This window comes from Macaca mulatta, chromosome 3 (assembly GCF_049350105.2).
Source record: "Macaca mulatta isolate MMU2019108-1 chromosome 3, T2T-MMU8v2.0, whole genome shotgun sequence".
NCBI lineage: Eukaryota > Metazoa > Chordata > Mammalia > Primates > Cercopithecidae > Macaca > Macaca mulatta.
Window position 1 is genome coordinate 13,309,108 of NC_133408.1, and position 20,753 is coordinate 13,329,860.

At 41.4% G+C, this 20,753-nt stretch overlaps 2 protein-coding genes across 2 annotated transcripts in view; both read right to left on the reverse strand.

Annotated features, from left to right (window-relative positions):
- The window catches only part of MRPS6 (mitochondrial ribosomal protein S6), a 67,479-nt gene extending 47,978 nt beyond the window's left edge, over nucleotides 1-19,501 (reverse strand). Inside the window, exon 1 of the mRNA XM_028845342.2 lies at nucleotides 19,334-19,501. Coding sequence (XP_028701175.1) covers nucleotides 19,334-19,378 — 45 coding nt within the window. The 5' untranslated portion in view covers nucleotides 19,379-19,501. The remainder of the gene's footprint in view (nucleotides 1-19,333) is intronic.
- Nucleotides 1-19,501, reverse strand: part of SLC5A3 (solute carrier family 5 member 3) — a 32,442-nt gene extending 12,941 nt beyond the window's left edge. The window contains exon 1 of the mRNA XM_028845332.2: nucleotides 19,334-19,501. The gene's annotated coding sequence lies outside the window, so the exon portion shown is untranslated. The remainder of the gene's footprint in view (nucleotides 1-19,333) is intronic.
- Nucleotides 19,502-20,753: the final 1,252 nt, after the last annotated feature.

Consider the following 20,753-nt stretch of genomic DNA (forward strand, 5'->3'; position numbering starts at 1 on the left):
ACTTCATACCTGCCAAATCCTGAAGATAATCATATTTCCATGACCACCTTCCCCACCCCCAAAAGTTTTCAAGTTTTTAAACAAATGCTTTGACATTATGTAGGAGGAATCATGTAAATTTTAAATAAAATCTAATCAGATGACTAGCAAACATTATTTAAAAGGGTACCTTTAAATGTTTCTGCGTAAGGGAAGCTTGTCAATTACAATGAAAACTGCTGTGTCAATTACAAGGAAAACTGCTGTTGGTAGTTATGAAACCCTGCCTCCAGGGCTCTCTGCTACCCAATAGCCATCCACGTCATCCTCAGGCCACTTGTTTCAATTTTCAGAAGGCTACCTGGCTAATCAGGTATCACTCTTCCCAATGGCAGTAGCAACCATGCTTTCCAAAGAAGGGAAAGAAAAACATTGGGTATTTGTGGTTTTATCTGGGGGGGAAATAGGGTGGGTTATGCGTCATAGTAGCTGCTGCAGCTTATTTGTTCAGAGAACAAAGTGCTCAAAAAGAAAACAAGCACTTCCTCAATCACTGGGAAGCACTGTTACTATCAGTAACATTGTTTTTCACTGTCAAATCTGATTTACGCAAGGTAGATATAGAAGCTATATTCTGCTGTCTGATGAATGCTCAAACTACATGAAGTTCTCATGCTAGCCCTAACTCCTAACTTCTCTAGTAAAGTTGCTCTGCCCACAGGAGAGGTAGCAGAGAATAGCCTAACACTAGCTCAAGGCTGAATTCTCAAATCTCGGCCTAGGCTTCCTCAGATCCTTCAAAGCCACTGCAGACAGTTCCCTTCTCACTGGATACCATACCAGTCTGTGGGTAGGTTTCTAGATTTTTCCAACTTAAAATACATGCAGAGACCAGCACCTGGTAAAGACTGGAAAAGGAAAAACAAAACCAAAAACAGGTCAATTTAGTTTGTAGGAATATATAAAATACTATAATGCAATACAGCTATATTTTACACTCTAGTCATAGTCACAGCCTTGAATTTCAGTCTTTCAAGAGATAAACTGTACATTCCTTAAAAATGGTTCTGAATATACAGTATGTTATATATATATATGTTTTTCTTCCTTTTAAAGAAAAAATACAATGAGCACTGTCCAGGGTTCCCTTATTTTTACAAGAATATACATGGAAGAATCTTCAGCTAACATGAGGCTTTTTAACTTGTATTTTTATATTTATATATGCCTATTGTCACAGTTCACCATTCAGGCAAACCTCTCAAGTAAAAATTATAAGACAATAAAATAGGTACAGTTATGAAAAGCTTGTAAGTGGGTTCCTTGGTAGTCCATTTTTTTTCTTAAAAAGCTTCTGTAATGGGACTATACTTGTAGAATGCAAAAAGAAACAGTTCCCTAGTGGTGATGAGCAGATTGAGCCAAACATTGAACACACAGGTGCTTTGAAACAGAGCAGATTCCCCTTCTTCCCAAAAGAGAAGGCAGCCTTCTCAGAAAGTAGTATTTTATTGTTTTGCAAAGAATTAGAATGCAGTTTTAGTTCTATTCCATGTATCTGGATTAATTAAATTGCAACTGAAGAATTAATCCAAATAGAGAAGTGTAAATGTAAATATTTGCTGCATTTGACCAAATAGACCAAATAGAGACAAAAAGGTAAGACCAAATTTAAATAACCACTTCCTTCAGGTGATATAACCACATTGACCAAAATGTAGTTATCATGACCAGATCTCTCCTGTACTATCTGGGTGACCATATCATTTATTTTCCAAACCAGAAAATTATTCTGGAACTATCTGTAAACTGCAGGATATATGGGCACACTATCAAAAAAATAATAAATAATAAAAACTAATAAAATTTAAAATCACCTGCCATAAAAACCAAAAAAGGAACAAGAAAAATTATCTCCTATACTCAGTCAGGGCTTCAAGTCATAATAAGTTCAATGACACAGGCAGGCCTGCAAAGAGTAGAATGCAATAATATTAAATGTGACCAAACAACCACCTCTTTAGCTTTGGAGTCAATTTACAAACCACACACTCAAGGTACAATCTGAGACGCCTAGCCCAGCACTCTGTCAATGGTAAGCGTGGTAAGTCCTGCTCATCCTCTGATCCAAACGAAAAATATTCACTTAGCTAATAATTTAGGGTTATAGAACACACAGACCCCTCTGAAAACCTAATTACCTGAATTACAATCACTTTTGTGTAACCTACCAAAAACAAAAAACATGGGCATACCCAAGCTTGTTTTCTCCCCACCCCAACAGACAAGACAGATTTCATGATTCTGTAAGAAGGGAGGTGGGTGTAGGTACCACATCTATGTAGGTGGCATGGTACAGAAGAAAACAGCACAGCTTTTAAGGGGTGGGATCCATGCTCCGTCACTTCCTAACTGTAGGATCTCAGGCAACAACTTCATCCCTATGAGCCTCAACTGTCTAGCTTTTAAAATGAAACCAACTTGCTCCTTATGATTTATAAGGAATAAATAACACAGAAAGCTAGTATTGCCCAGTGCAATGGGGAGGGTGGCTCAGTAAATGTCAGTTTACTCCCTACAACCCGAATATACTAGAAGTAATATTAGTTCCTTTCAAATTAAACTGTCAACTATGTGCAAGGCATATTAGGATCTTTCCAAGTTATTTATATATAGAAGAACTAGACAAAATAATGCATTAAAGACACAGCTCTAACATTTTAGACTCCCAACTGTCTCATCAACTATTAGCTCCTACTTAAATCACTTCAAGTAAAACACAAAAAGAAAAAATTTATATAAAATTCTTAAGACTTTTCATACAAGCTTTCACTTTTGTCACCTTGACTCAAGGTCTAGGAAAGCAAATTCCAGCTGTGGAAGAGACTCCCAATGCTTGGTGCAAAGTGTATGTGTACTCACACAGGACTGTCCTCAACCCTTGCTTACTTTAAAAATGTGGAGCTAGGGTATTGTAGCGGTTCATCAGTAACACAGAGCAAAACAGGTTTTCCTAATACAACTGGCCTGAACTCCAGCCAGTTTTAAATTGTAAGTGGAGCTAAAGACAACACTACAGATTAAGTATCCATAATCCAAAAATCAAAAATCTGAAATGCTCCTCCCAAATCCAAAACTTTTCGAGCACTGACAAGATGCTCAAAGGAAACGCTCACTGGAGCATTTGGGGTTTGGGATGTTCAGATTTGGGATGCTCAGCCACCAAGTAATATGCAATATCCCACAATCCAAACACTTCTGGTCCCAAGCATTTAAGATAAGGGATATTCAACCTGTATCATAATGCTTTAACCCTACCTAAAATATAAAGAATTGCCCTTAAATCTTTTTGACAAAACATTTCTATTAAACTTGCACCCTCAAGTTTTTAAAAGTTAATAATTATACAAAGCTCTGACTGGACTCAATTGGTGCTGAAGCTGTATTCTGATGCGTGAAGTTGAGGCAGAGTAGAGAGGGACTGCGGCCCTCCTCCCAACCCTCTACCACCAGAACAGCTCTACTTTTATCAGTTTCTCCCGGGACAGGAGTGGGGAGAATGGATAATTTCCCAAGTAAACCATTTCCTCAAATAAAATCTTATTCACCTAGAAAAGTTCATAAACCACCAGATTTACTTCATCCATACACACTCCACCCAAGATATATTCATTTTAACCCGATTCTACCAACAAGTTTGGCTCATCATGAATTTTTTTAAAGAAATCTCAGAGAAATAAGACCTTATAGATATGACAGTCAATGAGGGAAGAACAACTATGAAACTACTACTGGTTTTAACTTTTATGTGAAAGATACTAGATCACATATAGGAGCCAACTCCCAACAACCCATTTTCTTAAAGATAAATGAAAACATGAAATAACAGGCCAGGCATGGTGACTCACACCTGTAATCCCAGCACTTTGGGAGGCCAAGGTGGGTGAATCACTTGAGGCCAGGAGTTCGAGACCTGCCTGGCCAACATGGCAAAACCCCATCTCTACAAAAAACACAAAAATCAGCCAGGTGTGGTAGCACGTGCCTGTAATCCCAGCTACTCAGGAGGCTGTGGCGAGAGGATCACTTGAACCCAGAGAGGCGGAGGTTGCAGTGAGCCGAGATCACGCCTCTGCGCTCCAGCCTGGGCGACAGAGCGAATCTGTCTCAAAAAGAAAAGAAAATATGAAATAACAGAGCAGTAATGCCTATTACTATGTAATCTCGACCAAAACATTTGTGTAACTCAATGAGAATTCAAGAGGCTCAACACTATCTGCTTGTAAAAGACTGTTTATCAAAGATAAGTGAACTATAAATAATGGAAATTAAAAAAAAAAAAAAAAAACTTACACTAACCTAAGTCCTAACACCATCTAGGTACTATGTCTAGTTTTATGTGCATTGCTTTAATCCTTTTAACAATCATGAGATAAGTACAATTATTATGACCATTTTACAGATGAGAAAACTGAAGCCATGAGGTAGTATATTTCACTCCAGGCCACAGTTGTTTGTGTTAAAGCCAGGATGTGCACTCCCATCTGTATGTCTAAATAGCTTTTGCCCTTAATCACTATGCAATACTACCTTCAATGAAAAGGACATTACTGACAGGAAGAAACATTAATGATATTGATAAAAGATCATGCATGTTTAAAAAGTTGTGCTTGAAAATACCCAAGATGGGTATATAACAACTGTTAACAAAGTAAGACTGCAAACAGCACGTAAGATAAAAACCAGTTGAAATCTTTGTGTGATCATATGAATGGATGTGTATGGAGAAAACAAAGAGATTAAAAACAAAAAGAAGTCCCAGGCATAGGCTTCATATACTGCAAAGCCCGGATGAGTCAGCTGTAAGACCAGACCCATCTATGTTCTCACCATCCAAGTTCAAGGCTTTTTGCCTTCATTCTTTTTATCAGTGTTAGTCATTCCACCAGAGGGGGAAAAATAGTAAGTCTTAAGGCGTATTCTATACTTGACCCAGTCATCACAGGCCATAGGATTCTATCTTAGCCAATCTTTATCTATCAACTCCCAAAACTTTAAAACATTAAGCTGAAAGAATTAGCTATACAATCTACAGATGCGAGGGTTCTCACAGTAAAATCTATGGACAACTGCTCTTAATGGATGAAGTGTTGTAGCTGCCTGTTGTTCAGGGTTATGAATAATTTGCTTTTGCCCAAAAAAACCTGTTCTACTCTCAATCCTCCCCATATCAGAATAGCAACTTCATCCTCACTACTGCTCAGTCCAAAAATTTTAGTCATCCTTGACTGCTCACTTTCTCCCTCAACCCACATGCAATCAATCCATCAGCAAAGCCTGTTGGCTCTACTTAAGATACATCCAGAATCAAAGACAACTACTAGCACCTTGGTTCAAATCACCAATCCATCTCACCCAGATCACTGTCCTGGCCTCTTGTCTCCATGCTTCTGCCCTTGGCCCACTACAGGGCACAAGCACAGCAAGCAGTCAACCCTTTCATCACAATGGACCAAACTAGCCTCTGGGACTGGCTATTTCCTATGCAGGCAACACTTTGTAACCCCAGATTTCCACAAGACTTGTCTCCTCTTTTACGTCTTTGCACAAACTAACTTCCCTGACCATCTTAATGCCTCCTCTCCAACTTTGTATTTATCCACAGTACTCCACACCTAACATGCTATAAAACTTAAACGTTTCTTCTGTCTCCTCACTACCATGTATGTAAACTCCATGAGGGTAGAATTTTCTGTGTTGTTCCCTGATGTGTCCTAGTGTCCAGAACACCATCTTACATATTACAGGTGCTCAAATGTTAAATAAACAAATCAAATATTAACAACTAAGTTCTTCACCATCAAGAATGCTAAACTTCCAATATCCTATATTACCGTAGACAGTGAGTTTTTTAAGCGACAAGAGATGCAGATTAAAGAGGCCTAAAGGGAAAAAGAGTCTCCTCCCTCCCCCACCAGTGATCTGCAATCTCAAATAGCTCCAGTTGAGGGTATGTGGAATGACAAGGCAAACTGGACTAGGCAAATACATTCACTCAGATAAAAATCTAAGTGGACCATGACATAGTAAAAACCTGTATCTAAAGCCACCATCTCCCTCAACCTACCGCCTACCACCAGACTGGTCCACTTCCCTTCACTGTGCTAACTCCACTGTGTAATGTGTTTCGAGTTTTACTGCTGCAATTGTCAACATCCACCTCCTAGTGTGCAGTGATATGTGCAGACCTTTCCTGTGCGTGTCTGTCTGGCAATTGTTTCCACACAGCTGAAAGAGCAGGTCAGTGCCGGCAAGCAACAATTCCCTTCAGCTCACCCAACAGAAACCCAAGCACCCTGATATGAACTCATGAAGAACTCCCTCTTCCACCTCTCCATTACAGTTGGGTTCAGTTCCCACAAAACTAAAGAAGTTATCTTAGTAACTAGCATTTACCAAACACCATGTGCCAACCACTATTTTCACACTACATGTTTGAGCTCATCTAATCCTCACAAAAACCCCAAGAGGCAGACATGATGATTCCCAATTTACAAATGAGAAAACTGAGGACATCTGAGAGGATCACTAAGGGAGTTCATGAACATCCTTTCTGAAATAAAGATGAAGAATGCATCCTTTTACAACACTTTTCAGGAAGACATACACACACACTAAACCTACAAATAAACACAAGTCAGATAAAATCCAGCTAACTGATGCAAAAGGACTAATGTAATGAGAAAAATCACCACGGGTAAGCCCTGAAGTAATGCACCCAAGCTATGAGTACAGGGATGCTACAACCTTCAGGAGAAAGGCTGCTGGAAGACTTCAAAATGGATGGATGAGGCTGATAATATCTGTACCCACACCAAGAATTAATCTTTTCTCTAAAATGCAAACATGTGTCCCTCTTGATGTGATCTATCCCTCCCAAGACCACTTAAGTGCTCTTACAAAACAAAACAAAAGCTGAATCTAATCAAATTTCTACCTATGGGTCTAGAGAAATTACCTGGAATAGAAGAATGTATATATAAACAGCGTAAGTGACCAGCCAAATCCAGAAAGGTAAAGAGTGGGGGAAGCTGTTACAGAGTAAGAGACTTAAGGTCATCAAGTAAACATAACTTGTGGACCTTGTTTAGATTCAGAGTCAACCAAAACTGCAGAGAGACACTTTAGACAATTCAGGGAATTTGAACACGAACATTAGGTGTTAAGGAATTGTAGTTAGGTGTGACAAAGGCACTACAGTTGTTTAAAAGTCCTTATTTCTTACATACTAATTACTTACAGGTGAAATGATATACCTAGGTTTGCTTTAAAGTACTCCTGTAATAACTGATTCAGTCACCAACAGATGCTAAAACCAATGGAAGATTGTTGGAGAACAAAATATTCAGTCTCAAGTTTGTTACTCCATAGATCACTTAATACAAAAGGGAAATAGGGTACATTTACAATGGCGCATTCTGGTGAATGTCACCTAACCAAATGACTGCTTAACAAAGTGGTATGCCTCCCGATGTGATGCACTGACATCTCTATAGAATATTCATTCATGTCAACAATGTCTAATTTAACTCTAATCATGAAAACCAACTACGGTCAACTCCAAAGTGAGGGATTCTGCAAAACAGTAGGCCTGGACTCCAAAACTCCTCAAAGTGCCACTGTTATTAATCACAAAGGCTTTGGAACTGTTCAAGGAGACTAAACAAGTAAATACATGATCCTTGATTGAATACTGAATTAAAACACTAAAAACTATTACTGGAAAAATGGCATAAATTTCAATATGAATTGAATATTTGGTGGTAGTATCATATCATTGTCAATTTCGAATGTGATGGCTATGTTGTGGTTAGGAGGAAGGCCCTTATTCCTAAGAAAGGTATGTCAAGATGTCTGCAACTCTCAAAATAATGCAGATTAAAAAAAGATAACGCATATTCTAACAATTAGTGATCTATGCAAAAATCATACAAGTGTTAAATGAACTGTTCTTACAGTTTCAAATTTTTTTAGTCATGTTAGCCAAGGGAAATTAATGGAAAAAAATTTTAAGATAAAGAAAATAGAGGTGAGGAGACTGAAAATTAACAGTTGAAGCTGAGCAATGGGTACAATACAAAGTTTCATTAAACTACTGTATTTACCGTTACGTATGTCCAAGTCTGTGTTTTAATTCTTCGGTTTTTCCATTTGTAAAATGGAAATCACTCTACCTAACCTTAAGATGGCTAAGAATTCAAAAGAATTGTATATATGTGTGTGTGTATAATATCCATATATGTGTGTACATATATCTTAAATACATACACACACCTACATAACCCCTGCACCCCTACTTCAATCAACTGCTAAGGTTAGGTATTATTATCAACTCATCCGGCCTCCCTCAAAGGCTAGCAACTTTAAGGTTTATAGAGGTAAAACATCCTAACAGGTCAACTTTGTGTTTTTTTCTGTTCTCCACCTACTTGGTTCCAATTTTATGTTTCTAGAAAAAAACTGTTTCTAGAAGGAAATAGTTTCTACTCATCTTTCCATGTGAGTAAGGCAGAAAACCTAAGCACAAGCATGTTCCTGGTAGACCAGATTATAATTCTCCAGGCCAAGTTATAAACAGAAGATTCAGAAATTGGGGTATTTCCTCTGAAAGATACTTTTTAGTTGGAAAACTTTAAAACCTTCTAATTTTCTCTAACGTTTGGAGAATATAACACTCAAGAAGTAAGAAGTAAGACCACAAATAGGGTAACTTTAACAGTATTTGGATGGACTGGTAGAAATTATGCCCTGAATTAAACCTAAGAAATAAAAACAGAAACATGGTATTCTAGATTATAAAGGCAGCTGGATTTTCCTCTTATATTGCAAACATAGGACAAGTAAAGGGATATAAAAATCCAGGGACATAGGGTCACAACTGTTTTCTTTGGATGCCAGTTGATAGGAAATCTTGAAATTATCAATAGTTGGCCAGGTGCGGTGGCTCACGCCTGTAATCCCAGCACTTTGGGAGGCCGAGGCGGGCGGATCACAAGGTCAGGAGATCGAGACCACAGTGAAACCCCGTCTCTACTAAAAATACAAAAAATTAGCCGGGCGCGGTTGCAGGCGCCTGTAGTCCCAGCTACTCGGGAGGCTGAGGCAGGAGAATGGCGGGAACCCAGGAGGCGGAGCTTGCAGTGAGCCGAGATCACGCCACTGCCCTCCAGCCAGGGGAACAGAGCGAGACTCCATCGCAAAAAAAAAAAAAAATGAAATTATCAGTAGTTTCCAATGAGTCCATCCTAATCAGATAAAATACTTAAGAAAATGACATTAGGAAAAATGTTTTCTTCAATCTTCTTACACACACAAAATTTGCAAAAACTCCTGGCCCTTACTTAGTCCACACATGAGAATGGCATTCCCACGAGACCAATAATGCTACCAAAGTCTGCAAGACAGACTCCCTAATGGAAACTTGGTGTCTTAAAGCTTCAAGATACTATACTTCATGCAACTGTTTTCTCATATGACTATTAACAAAACAGAAGGCAAGCAGTACACCAACAGAAGAAAGGCAATCAAAACAACCCATGACTGGGTCATTTGCTTACTTAACAGCGTCAAGCAGTTAAAAAACAAAACCACACACTTCAGTGCCATACACCTTTCCTACAACATGCCTGACAGAGCCTACTCTCAAATTTAGCTTTTCAACTGAGCAACAGAAATTCACCTTAAATCTGAATCAAAACCAGACTGAACAGATATTTTATAATCAGAATTCATACATAGGGCATCTGAGCACAAAATGAAAAGGGAGCAGATATCTGGAACTTATACTGATTCTGCACCTTTCTAATGGCAGCAAAGACGACACACGGATTTGCAGGAGCATCTTCCCAGCAGCTGAAATGCAACCACAACACTGCACTTCTGATCACCACAATGAGAATTTTCTCAAACTGGATTATATCCACAGCAACCTGGCTACTATAACTGCACTTGGTTTCTTCAGCTGACAAAATTAAAGCACTTAACCACCAGGGTAGGTGTTACAGAGAAATTTTTAAAAACTGAAGTCTAAACAAAGACAAAACCAGGAATTCTCGATTCTGGGACAGAAGCAGAAAAATGCCAGTTTATGAGGATTGAGGGCTGCAATAAAGAAAGTTTTGCTAAGTCTGTGCTTTCACTTGCAATTTCACTTGCAATTTCATCTACACCAACCTCTATTGAGGTATGCCCAAAGTGGATAGAAATTCCCTTACCTGGGACTGTAATCATAGTAAAAATGATTGGAAGGGAAAGCAAAACAAGTCAATTATACCATGGGCCAAAAGGTAGGTAAGAACAACCTGGGATCTGAGTTCGTTTTATTTGCAATTTGATGTTATCTATCTGGAGTGGGAGTGAAAGAAACAAAAGACAAAAAAAAGTAAAGTTAGTCAAGGTAATAACTTGGCTTCTATTTCATGGAAACACAAAGCCTGGTCAAAAATAAAAATGTCATCACGTCCCTGCTCTATACTCTTTACTAAGAGAGCACCTGAATTTTTTTTAAGGTAATACTATTTTCCAAGGATCACGGGTAAACTATTTTTAATTCCACAGATATACTCTGAGCAAAAAAAAAATATTTTCTAGACAAAGCAATCTTTGCATGCCAATAGTATTTCAAACACCTAAGAGGTTAATACAATGCGTACAAATCATATTGTACTAATACATGCCTAAAATAAGCAATCACTCAGACACTGAAAAAAAAGTGGACTGCGAATATCACTCCCTGACAGATTACACGGTGCAGCTCTGAAGCCTACATGTACATTTTAGCCTAAATGGACATATACAACCCAACAATCCTTAACTATAGATACTACTTTTAAGAATTGAATGTGCCTGCCATCACTGAAATTAGTCCTATTGTAAACCAGTGACCAATTAACAAGGTGAGCTTTGTCAACATAGATGCTAAGAGGTTTACAGGCTACCTACAGCTAATTACCTGAATATCTAGATTATAAAATGAGAGCCAACCTAACCCACAGATACATTACATTTGATCCATGGTACCTACGTATTCTTCAATTAGTTGGCAACATCTTAAAAACAAAACAAAACAAAACAAAACCACACACACAGATTTCCTATAAAATCTGGATTTCTGGCTGGTAGTAGGAAGAGAGAAAAAAAGCTGGCAAAACCAGTCCCATACCCCTCATGGCAATAATAGATGGGAGCAGAGTAGTAAGTACCAATACCACTAAGTCAAACATTTACTGAGCAAGAACTGTATTTCAGGTTTGATCTAGTTTGGGATTCTGATGAAATAAACTTAGATATAACAATAACTTTTATCTTTTGGAGTTTCATTAATAAACTGGGAATAATGAAAAACCAGGCAATGAAGTTCACAGCAACTTGCCTAAGATCTTAAAGCTACTTTAATGACAGAACTACACTTAACTACCTCCAAGGTCACATAACCACTTTTATCTTCAAATGCCCTCCCAAATGAATTACTTCCATTTTACGAAGAAGGAACTGGGGATCCAAAAGGTTAAAGTCCTTAGGAAGTAGGTGCTAGAATCCAAAACCCAGTCCCAGCTGCCTCTAAAGCTCCTTCTAGTCTCCCAATGCCAGTCTTTTGTTTATCCTATGGTAACACATCCAGTATCTTCATTTCAGATCTTACAAGGTTTTTCTACTCATTTATAATAGAAAACAAAAAAATCAGCTATTTTCTATAAAGCAGAAGCCTTCATACCCAAAGCCATATCCAGTCATAAAACCATATATACGTACCTTAAGTATTTCATTAAGTATTTTATTTAACACACAAACATACATTCATTTGCCAACCTCAATATGGGGGTCATGACAAGCACTTGGAGAATGGAATCGATGACTTGGAGTTCCCTGATGATTTGAGTTCCTTCTGCTTGATCTAAGTGACATCTATAAATGGCATTATCTACAATTTCCAGTTTCAGCTTCATTAAAGTGGAAAGTTTTAAAAGATCCTTGTAAAACACTCCACATACAGAATCCTCCTATTATTTTTCCTCCCAAACTTTGAGTCATTCAGCCATATCTAATTCTACAGCCATTATTTTAATGACTCACCTTTTATCAAGTCTTCCCAAAGAATCCAACTTGGTTTTCAGGAAACAAAGGTTCACACTCATTTCATCAGCTCACATGATATTTGAATTATTTTATAGAAACAAGATTATCTGTCATAAAATAGTCTTGGAAATCAACACAACTTCTGGCAAACATACAACTCACCCAGCGTGAGCAAAGTGCACTGACTTGTAAGCAAACTATTAGCCTGAGGTCAACACGCTGTATCATAGCAAATAACTATTTTAGAGAGATGAGAGTAGTAAATCCTCAAGGCAGCTTAGTGAGTATCTACCATATACGCAAAACATAGCAGAACAGAAATGAAAGACTCAACTCTCAAGAATGTGTAATCTAGCAAAGGGGGTAAAACACATTCACCAATTAATTATAATACAAAGTAGAAAGTGATCCATGTGATAGGAGACATGTGATGAGACTCATGCAACCAAAGCAAAGATTAGTCTATACTCCTAATGGTGCAGGCCCTTGACATTTGTTTAATGTACCAAATGAGTTAAAATGAACTTGGAAGAACATGAGACTGGTTTTTCATGGCAGTGGTGGGGTATTGTTGAAAGGGAGGGCGTTCCAAACAGTAAAACAGCAAGATGCCAGCACCAAAGAAAATAAAATGCAATGGTATAAGAATCTGCACAACTTTGTTTACTGGGCATATAAAATAATTTGGAAAAAGAACTGGAAGATGAGGTTAAAAAAAATAAGTTGGGAGTCATATCTGAGGCAGCCTCAGATGCGACTTCATGCTGCATGTATTTGAAAATGAGAAGTATGCAGTAATTCAGCAACAAGGTTGATACAATCAATTAGTGTGGGAATCAGAAAGCCATCACTTAACAATGCTTTCTACCATTTCCTTGTTAAAAGTGCACCTATTTAGGTGTTTTAAAGTATCTCAGGGACATATATTTGCACTACAAGTGTATTTACAGGTATTAGCTATCCTCCCCTCAGTAGTATGTCAGGAGACCAGCTAAGAAACTGCAAGAGTCTAAGGAAGAAACAACCATGAGCAGTTCAACTAGGGCAGAGAAGACTATATGTGATTGAGACTGCAGGAAAAGAAAGAACTGGATTTGTTCAGGCCCAGATGACAGAAGACAGAGAAGCGATAAACAGAAATCAGCAATAACAGAGGCAACTTCGGGGATAGGCAATACATTTAAGTTTTTAACCACACTGAGTTTGCAGTGCCAAGGGGATACCCAGGAGGCCATAACCAGCACAGAAGACAAAAGGAAATGCCAGAGTTGTCAGCTTGTTAAAAAAGGCAGCAAATCATCCACATGAAGGTTAAAGGAATTGTACATAAAGAGAACAGGGCCTGTAATCCCAGCACTTTGGGAGGCCAAAGCAGATGGATCACGAGGTCAGACTGAGACCATTTTGGCCAACATGGTGAAACCCTGTCTCTACTTAAACAAACAAACAAAAAAAAAATACAAAAATTAGCTGGGTCTGGTGGCACGTGCCTGTAAATCCCAGCTACTCAGGAGGCTGAGACACGAGAATCGCTTGAACCCAGGAGGCAGAGGTTGCAGTGAGCCAAGATCGCGCCACTGCACTCCAGCCTGGCAACAGAGGAAGACTCCGTCTGGAAAAAAAAAAAAGAAGAGGAGGAGGAAGGGAGAAATCAGGGGAGTAACATCAGAAAACAGCACCATAAGAAGCCAAGAAAAATGTTGCACCTAGAAAATTGTGTCTATACACTCTAAATCAGGGGCTGCCACATTTCTTCTGTAAAGGACCAGAAAATAAATATAAACAAAATACAGGGTCATGTTCCAATGTAACTTTACTTATGGACTCTGAAAAGTGAAAGTTTTATGAAATTCAAATGTCATAAAGTATTGCTGTTTTTTTCCCCACCTATTTAAGTGTAAAATCTTTTCCTACTTCACAAGCCATAAAAATACAGGTGACAGATGAGATCTGGCCTGAAAGCCACAGGCTGCCAACCCCTGCTCTAATTTCAGAGCAACAAAAAGGATAAGAGGTTGAATTAACTGTCACTTTCCAAACCCAAGGGCAGTTCTTCCTTTAGAGAAATTGATAACTTACCATTCATTAATTTGACTAATTCCTTAAATAAGGATTCCCCTAAGAGGTAACCACATATGTTGATAACACGTGTCTTAAAAATACTGCCTTCCACTAAAAACAGATAAACTCATGAGTATATTGGAAATTCTAACCAAAGCTAAGAACATGAAACAGGAAAAGTTTGATAATTAAATAGCAACAGCTTTTTATAACATGAGCAATCACACAGTATTTTATCATCTGTTCTCTACCCTTCCTTCCACCTTGATGTTAAACCCCATTCTGGTATTCCAGGTTTCTTTTAGATGAGTTAAACATGCAGTAGTACAAACACAGCAAGACACTAGATGAAAAATATTACTTCAGAATTTCCCAGTCATTGCTTTTGAACTCTTAATTTTCTTGAAACTGATTTTATAATCTAAAAGGTTGGAAGATTCGATAACAGTCTGCATACAATACTAGATATAACCTAGATTTTTAAAATCTAGAAACATCAGTATTGAATGTATGAGTCATGAATTAAGAAAAAAAATTAGTGCAGAATGTCAACTTCTGACAAGCAGTCTTCACACATACAAACCATATCTGGTGCGGAAGGACTCCTTACCCCCAAGCCATTCCTTGTACCTTAGCTGTAGCTCAGGGGCAGGAACAGGACTCCTTCCTTCTTCAATAGCTTGCTGCGGCAATAAGCTGTAACCCAAGAAAATTTAATACCAAATCAAAGTATAACATTGTTCACAGGGTCAAGTCTTCCAATACTGGGTAACTATTTTAAGTTGCCTGGTTTCAAGCAGATAAAACACAAAGAGATTATTAAAGATACAAGGCTAAGCTGTTTAGGGAGGGCCCATGGGAAGAAAAAAAAGACTTGACCACTTGACAGCTAGATGTTTCGGGTTGAACTGATGTCTCCCACCAACACACAGCAGAAACTTCACTACCTCCTAGTTGGCAAATGGTTGCCAAGCAAGCTAAGCAAGCCACAAGGACCTAGGGTTGACCTAATACATGAGTTTATTAGCACCCTCCATCTCCAAAAGGTATCTAAAATACAGGCGCTTCATAGGCATTACTTTCAGAACATCCTAACTTGAATAGAACTCTACAACAAATACAAAACTTTTGCCAGGTGTTCTAATCAAAAAAGGCTTGCTAGTTTAGAGAAAAACTCTTCATCACCCTACCAGAAAACCAATTGTTTTCTACATTTTAGGAACTGATTATTATACTTTTCCATATTTAAATTAAACCAAGTCAGAACTTAAATTCAGATTACATAAAACTCCCTACCCTACAAAGTACTATTTCAATGAGCTATCTTAATATAAAATATTATATTTTTGTACATGCAATCATTTAGCAAGTGAACTAGTTATTAAGCCATTAACCTTTAATTCTTCACGTAAAAATTCCTGACCACCAATGAGAAGATTTCAGGAAAAGTATTATCCCAGGGCTTTCATAATCTAAATATGCCAACTGTGAACACCTTCAGGGCAAAGGGCATGAGAAGTAATTGGTGTTCATAAAGTAAATAACTAAAGAATACATATATATTGCACAGCTTTCCTCATATTTCTTCTTCCTGTATACCCAAGGCATAAAAAGTGTCTACAAAGTTTTGTTTTCTCCTAAACTCCTCTACATTACACAGTATGTGGCTTTACCATTCATGTATTGGCACTTCAGCCTTTTACCTAACTGAAACACCAACCTTTAAAATCTAATTATCAAGTGAAACCAAAGGGCTTCAACCATTTTCCCACTCTCAAGAAAACTCTCTCACCAAATGTATGACCCCTTCTCCTCATCTACCTCAAAGTTCTCATTGCAGGAGGGCAGGGTAGAGGTGGATCTAGACCTCACCATCTCACAGGCAATCCATTTCTTTTTCCATTGTCAGAGAAGGTCTTCCTCACACTGAAGTGAGGCTATCTGGGACTGCAGCCTTGGTCTCTCCTTTGTGGCTATGTCCTTTCACATTACAGCCTTTGAATACTGTGTTTTCCAGAAATTAATAAAACTCTCTTGAAGGTATCTGGTATGGGTGTAACAGGACTTTTGAAATCTTTTTATTCTGGAGACTCTTCCATAAATATGGTCTAAGACTGTTAAACAACTAGTTTTTCAAATTGCTTGTCACCTTTAAAGGCCTAGTTTCACAACATCCATCACTTTACTGCCATATTTCAGAATTTAACCACACTTTTACCTACTTCTCACGCTAAAGTAGGGATAAAACAGCAATAATTTTTATGTACACACATTTTTAAAAAATCAAGCTAAATGGTACCTGCAAATAAATTTCTTCTTAGAAAGACTAGTATCATTCATAAATGCCCAAACTTGGAAGTACAAAAGTAGATGCTCATAATCAACTCCCACTTACAAACTGAGAAAAACATAGTATTGGAATTTCTGGGTGACTAATTGTACAATTTTATAGTTCAATAGGACTTACTCCACATAATACACTCTGAAATCTTTCAATGGGGGTTCCCACAATTGACTTTGCTACAATGCAGATACCGTGAGAACCAACACATGATCTGTATTTTAAATTTTAAAATTTAGTAAGCTCAATTTAAAGGAGTCAAGCTAGGGTCAAAAAAAAGTAATGAGGACAGGGAGGAGTGAATGCTCTCCAAACAGACTAAGAATGCTCTCCAGGCTGAGTACCACAGAGAAGAAACAGGAGAGCAGCTCTGGGAGTCCAAAGGCTGGAAAAACTATAGTTTCTTAACTTCCATATCCGCTGTTAAAGTTGCCTAACACAGCATTTTCCTCAATTCCAAGATGCATAAATGATCTGGAGGAGGAAAGGAAAATATATCATATTAAAGGGGTAAAGAGGTACATTTAAGAATCTAAAAACGTGAAAGATATGCAACTTAGAACTGAGGAGCTTCAGTAATACCGTTCTTGCAACAGAAGCCCAAAGTGCCTCAGGTTAAAACTGTGCTTTCTCCAGGGCCTGCTACCGGTGTGCAAACTCAGAGTCACATTTTTCGTTTCATAAGCCTAGAGTTAACATTTTAAATCCGTTTCCCCCCAAATAGTCCTCCTATTTTAGAATCCTATTTTCCTACACTGAAAGCAAGCAAACTGGTCTAAAACCTGGAAGTCTTTGTTTGTGACACATTTACAAGCTACAGATAGGTTTTTGAACAAATAAGTGAGAAACTGTTGTTTAATATTACTTTATTTAGGTCAAGGATCTCAACATAGCTTCACCATTGTACATAAGTCACCATTGTTACAGCCTTCTATCTACTGCCATGGGGCCTCTTTCTCCAAGAGGCAGTTCACCTTTATTACCTACTTTATAGGGTTTTTCTTTTTTTTTTTTTTTTTGCCCCCTTCCCTCATGCGGAAGATTTACGAGGAAGGTTATTAATTATTTTAACCAAATTACACTCGGTTGATCTGAACTAGAGTAAAAAATGGGTGCTCCACATCCAAAGGCTATGTTATTACAGGACATAAAAAAGTATGGTAAAAGACATACATTTAACTTATACTTGCAGCTATGTTAACCAAGATAACTGGCAACTATGGCAAAAACAAAGGGTAGTGCAAGTCTTCATTTCAAAGGTTTCAAAGGGTTACAGAATGCGCAAATATTATGCCTACAGGTTGCCTCTTTCAGTATCACCTGCTACCTCCCCAAGACAAGGAAAGTAAACAAACGGAATTTCAGTAACAAATTTCCCAGGTTCTACACTTCCTAAAACACATAGGTTAAAGGGAGGGCTTAAACAACTTCCACCTAATTAAAAATCTTCCCTTTTAATAATATTTTGTTTTCACTGCTCCTATCCTTTCCGAGTTACATATCCCGGTAAGGGAGGAGGAGGGCCAAGAGGGATATTCAAGAGGCTGAACAATACAATCTTAACTTCTTCCAAATCCATGAAGAACAAGCTGGGGGACACAATGGCATGCCTGACCAGGCTGTCTGGACCTGATAGAGAGGCACTCGAGTCCTTTCCCAGTTAACAGTATGCAAAGCACACTTCCTAACAATCTCCCGACGCTCCGTGATTGTTAGTTTATCAATTGAGCTTAAGTTCAATCAAACTTGGTAATACTCCTCGCAATTGACCCAGAGCCTGATTCAAACGTAAAAATCCGTCCACCCCTCTAGCGCTGTAGGAAGCTGTGCTTCCAAAGTTCGGACGTGGTACAATGATTTTTGTTTATTACACCTGGTGGAGGAAAAACACAAAACCATACACCAAACTACGTTACCGAATTCCGAATTCACGGGAGAATGGGGATTTCGGCGACGACTTGAGGAGTACATGACCCAGGACAGAGGACGAAGTGAGCTGCCTCCGGGCCGCGGGCCCCTGTCCTTGGCCACGCCGTCACCTGAAGGGAACGAGCTGCTGGTTCGCTTAGCATCCCTCCAAACGTGAAATCATCTACCTCAAGATCAATCAAAAGCAGGGGGAATAAAGTGTCTTCTGGAGGCGCAAGAAAGGCCACAACTTGGATGAATGAAACTGGGCTAAGGGCACCGGGAGCGGGATTTTCGCTGAAGTCAGAAAAAGAAAAGTCAAAGATTTTTTTTAACATGAGAGCGACTGCAAGAGACGGGGATACAGACAACTGCACAAACACGCTTTGGAGGAACGCTTTATTGGGCGCGGACGTTCCGGGCGGCCGGCGGGCGCTAGAGTGGAGGCGGGCGGCGGAGGCCGGCAGGCGGCGGAGCGGGACGCAGCAGGCGGCGGCGGGGCCGGCGACGAGGCAGCTTCACGACTGGCGGGGACGGGCCGGAGCCGGGCTGGGCGCTCGCGCGTGTCCTCCCGCGGACCTTCCACTGGACTCCCGAGGGCCGGCGCCTGGATCGGGGTCGGGGCCCGCTCGGGCCGCCCCGCCCCCGCCCGGCCGCTTGCGAGGCACACCCTCCCGGACCGCGCACACGCGCAGGCACACCCCCGCCTCCCGCGCGCACGCGGCCGAGCCCGACCGGCCCACGCGCGCCCCCTCCCCGCGGACGCCAGCCGCCCGCCCGCCGCCCTGGCCTCCTCGGAGGAGTGCAGGAAGGCCCGGGGTCCCGCGGCCAGGGCGCGCGGGGGACGGCGGCCTAGCGGCAGCGGGGGCGCCCGCGCGGGAAGACCGGCTCTGAGGGAAGGTCACTTACCCGCTGCATGGCTTTCAGGATTAAAGCCAGCTCGTAGCGGGGCATGCCTGGAGGATCGGCGAGTACGGCTCAGGAGCGAGCTGGTTCCCGGGACGCGAAGGGGCGGGACGACGGAGACAGTGGGGACCTAAAGACTGCCGGGCCGGACGGCTCCCAGGCGGCGAAAGCACGCTCCGGCCGCGCGAGCCCAGGCTTAAAGGCGCTGGCAGCTGCGCAGACGCCGCGCCACGCCCCCTCGGCGCGCCCCGCCCCGCCCGCGCGCCCAGCCGCCGCCCCGCCCCCTCTACGCCCGCGGGCAGCCGCCACGCCCCCTCCGCAGCCCCGCACCCGCCGCGCCGCCCCCGCCCCGACCCCAGCCCAGCCCGCCTGCCGCGGCTAGGGGCGGCGCTGCAGACTCGGCCCAGAGCCGCTCGCGGCGGCCGCACGCCCCCTCGCGACCCTGCCTCCCCCTACCCGCCTCCCGCCATGCCTGCTACCTAGCTCTCGAACCGGCTGGAACTTTCTATGCCTTCCTTCTCCCGGGCGGCGGGAGAGTGAGTGCCCGCCAGTGCGCGTGCGCTGCGGTGCGGTCTCGTCCGTGCGCGCGCCCCTCGCCCGCGACTCCCCGGCACTAGGGACCTTCCCGGCGGAAGGCGGGGTCGCGGCCGGCCCGGGGGCTCTGCGGCCAACGGCTGCTCGCGGGGGTTCTGGAACATTCCTGCTCGGGGTCGGTAGAGGGGTGACGCTTGCGCCCCCAGTCACAACCCTCAGGTCTGGCACGGCTGACCAGGCCCCCTACCCGGCGAGGGGCGCGCTGGCACAGGCCGTGGGCCGCGGCGCGCGGGCTCGGGTCTGATTCAGCCCCTTCGCGCTGCGTGACCTTGGGCCGGCTGCCTGTGCTGAAAGTGGGGACCCGATGCTTTGAGTGAGTTGATGCACGTAAACCTCCGAGGACGGTGCCTGGTACACACAGGCACGATATGGGCGTTTGTGGTGTGCGCCTGACCTGTCCCCACGTGTTGTAGCCGAGGGCAGGCGAACACCTTAACCCTATCTCATTTCTTTAAATGTTTGCTCAGCTCTCACTTAAAGGCTAGGCTGAGTGCTTGGGAGACCCTTTAGCAACTATCTGCGGTGGGCGGGGGCCGTGCCTTCTGCACTTCCCATCCCTTTACACACACACGGTTCTCCGCCCTCCAGCCAGTGGCTCTGCAAATGCAGTTTTATCCAGCGGCCTTTCTTAGAGATTAAGTACCCTGCAGCTGAGGCCGCTGCCCCTTGCTTGCCCCATTAAAAGCTCTGTAAGTGGAGTGTTTGTCAGCTTAAAGTGCTTTAATGTTAATAGGTAAAGTTTAGTGAACACTTACTCTGCACCAGGTCCCATGCCAAGGCTGGTGGATGTGTCTCCTAAAATTCTCACAACAGCCCTGAGGTGACAAAG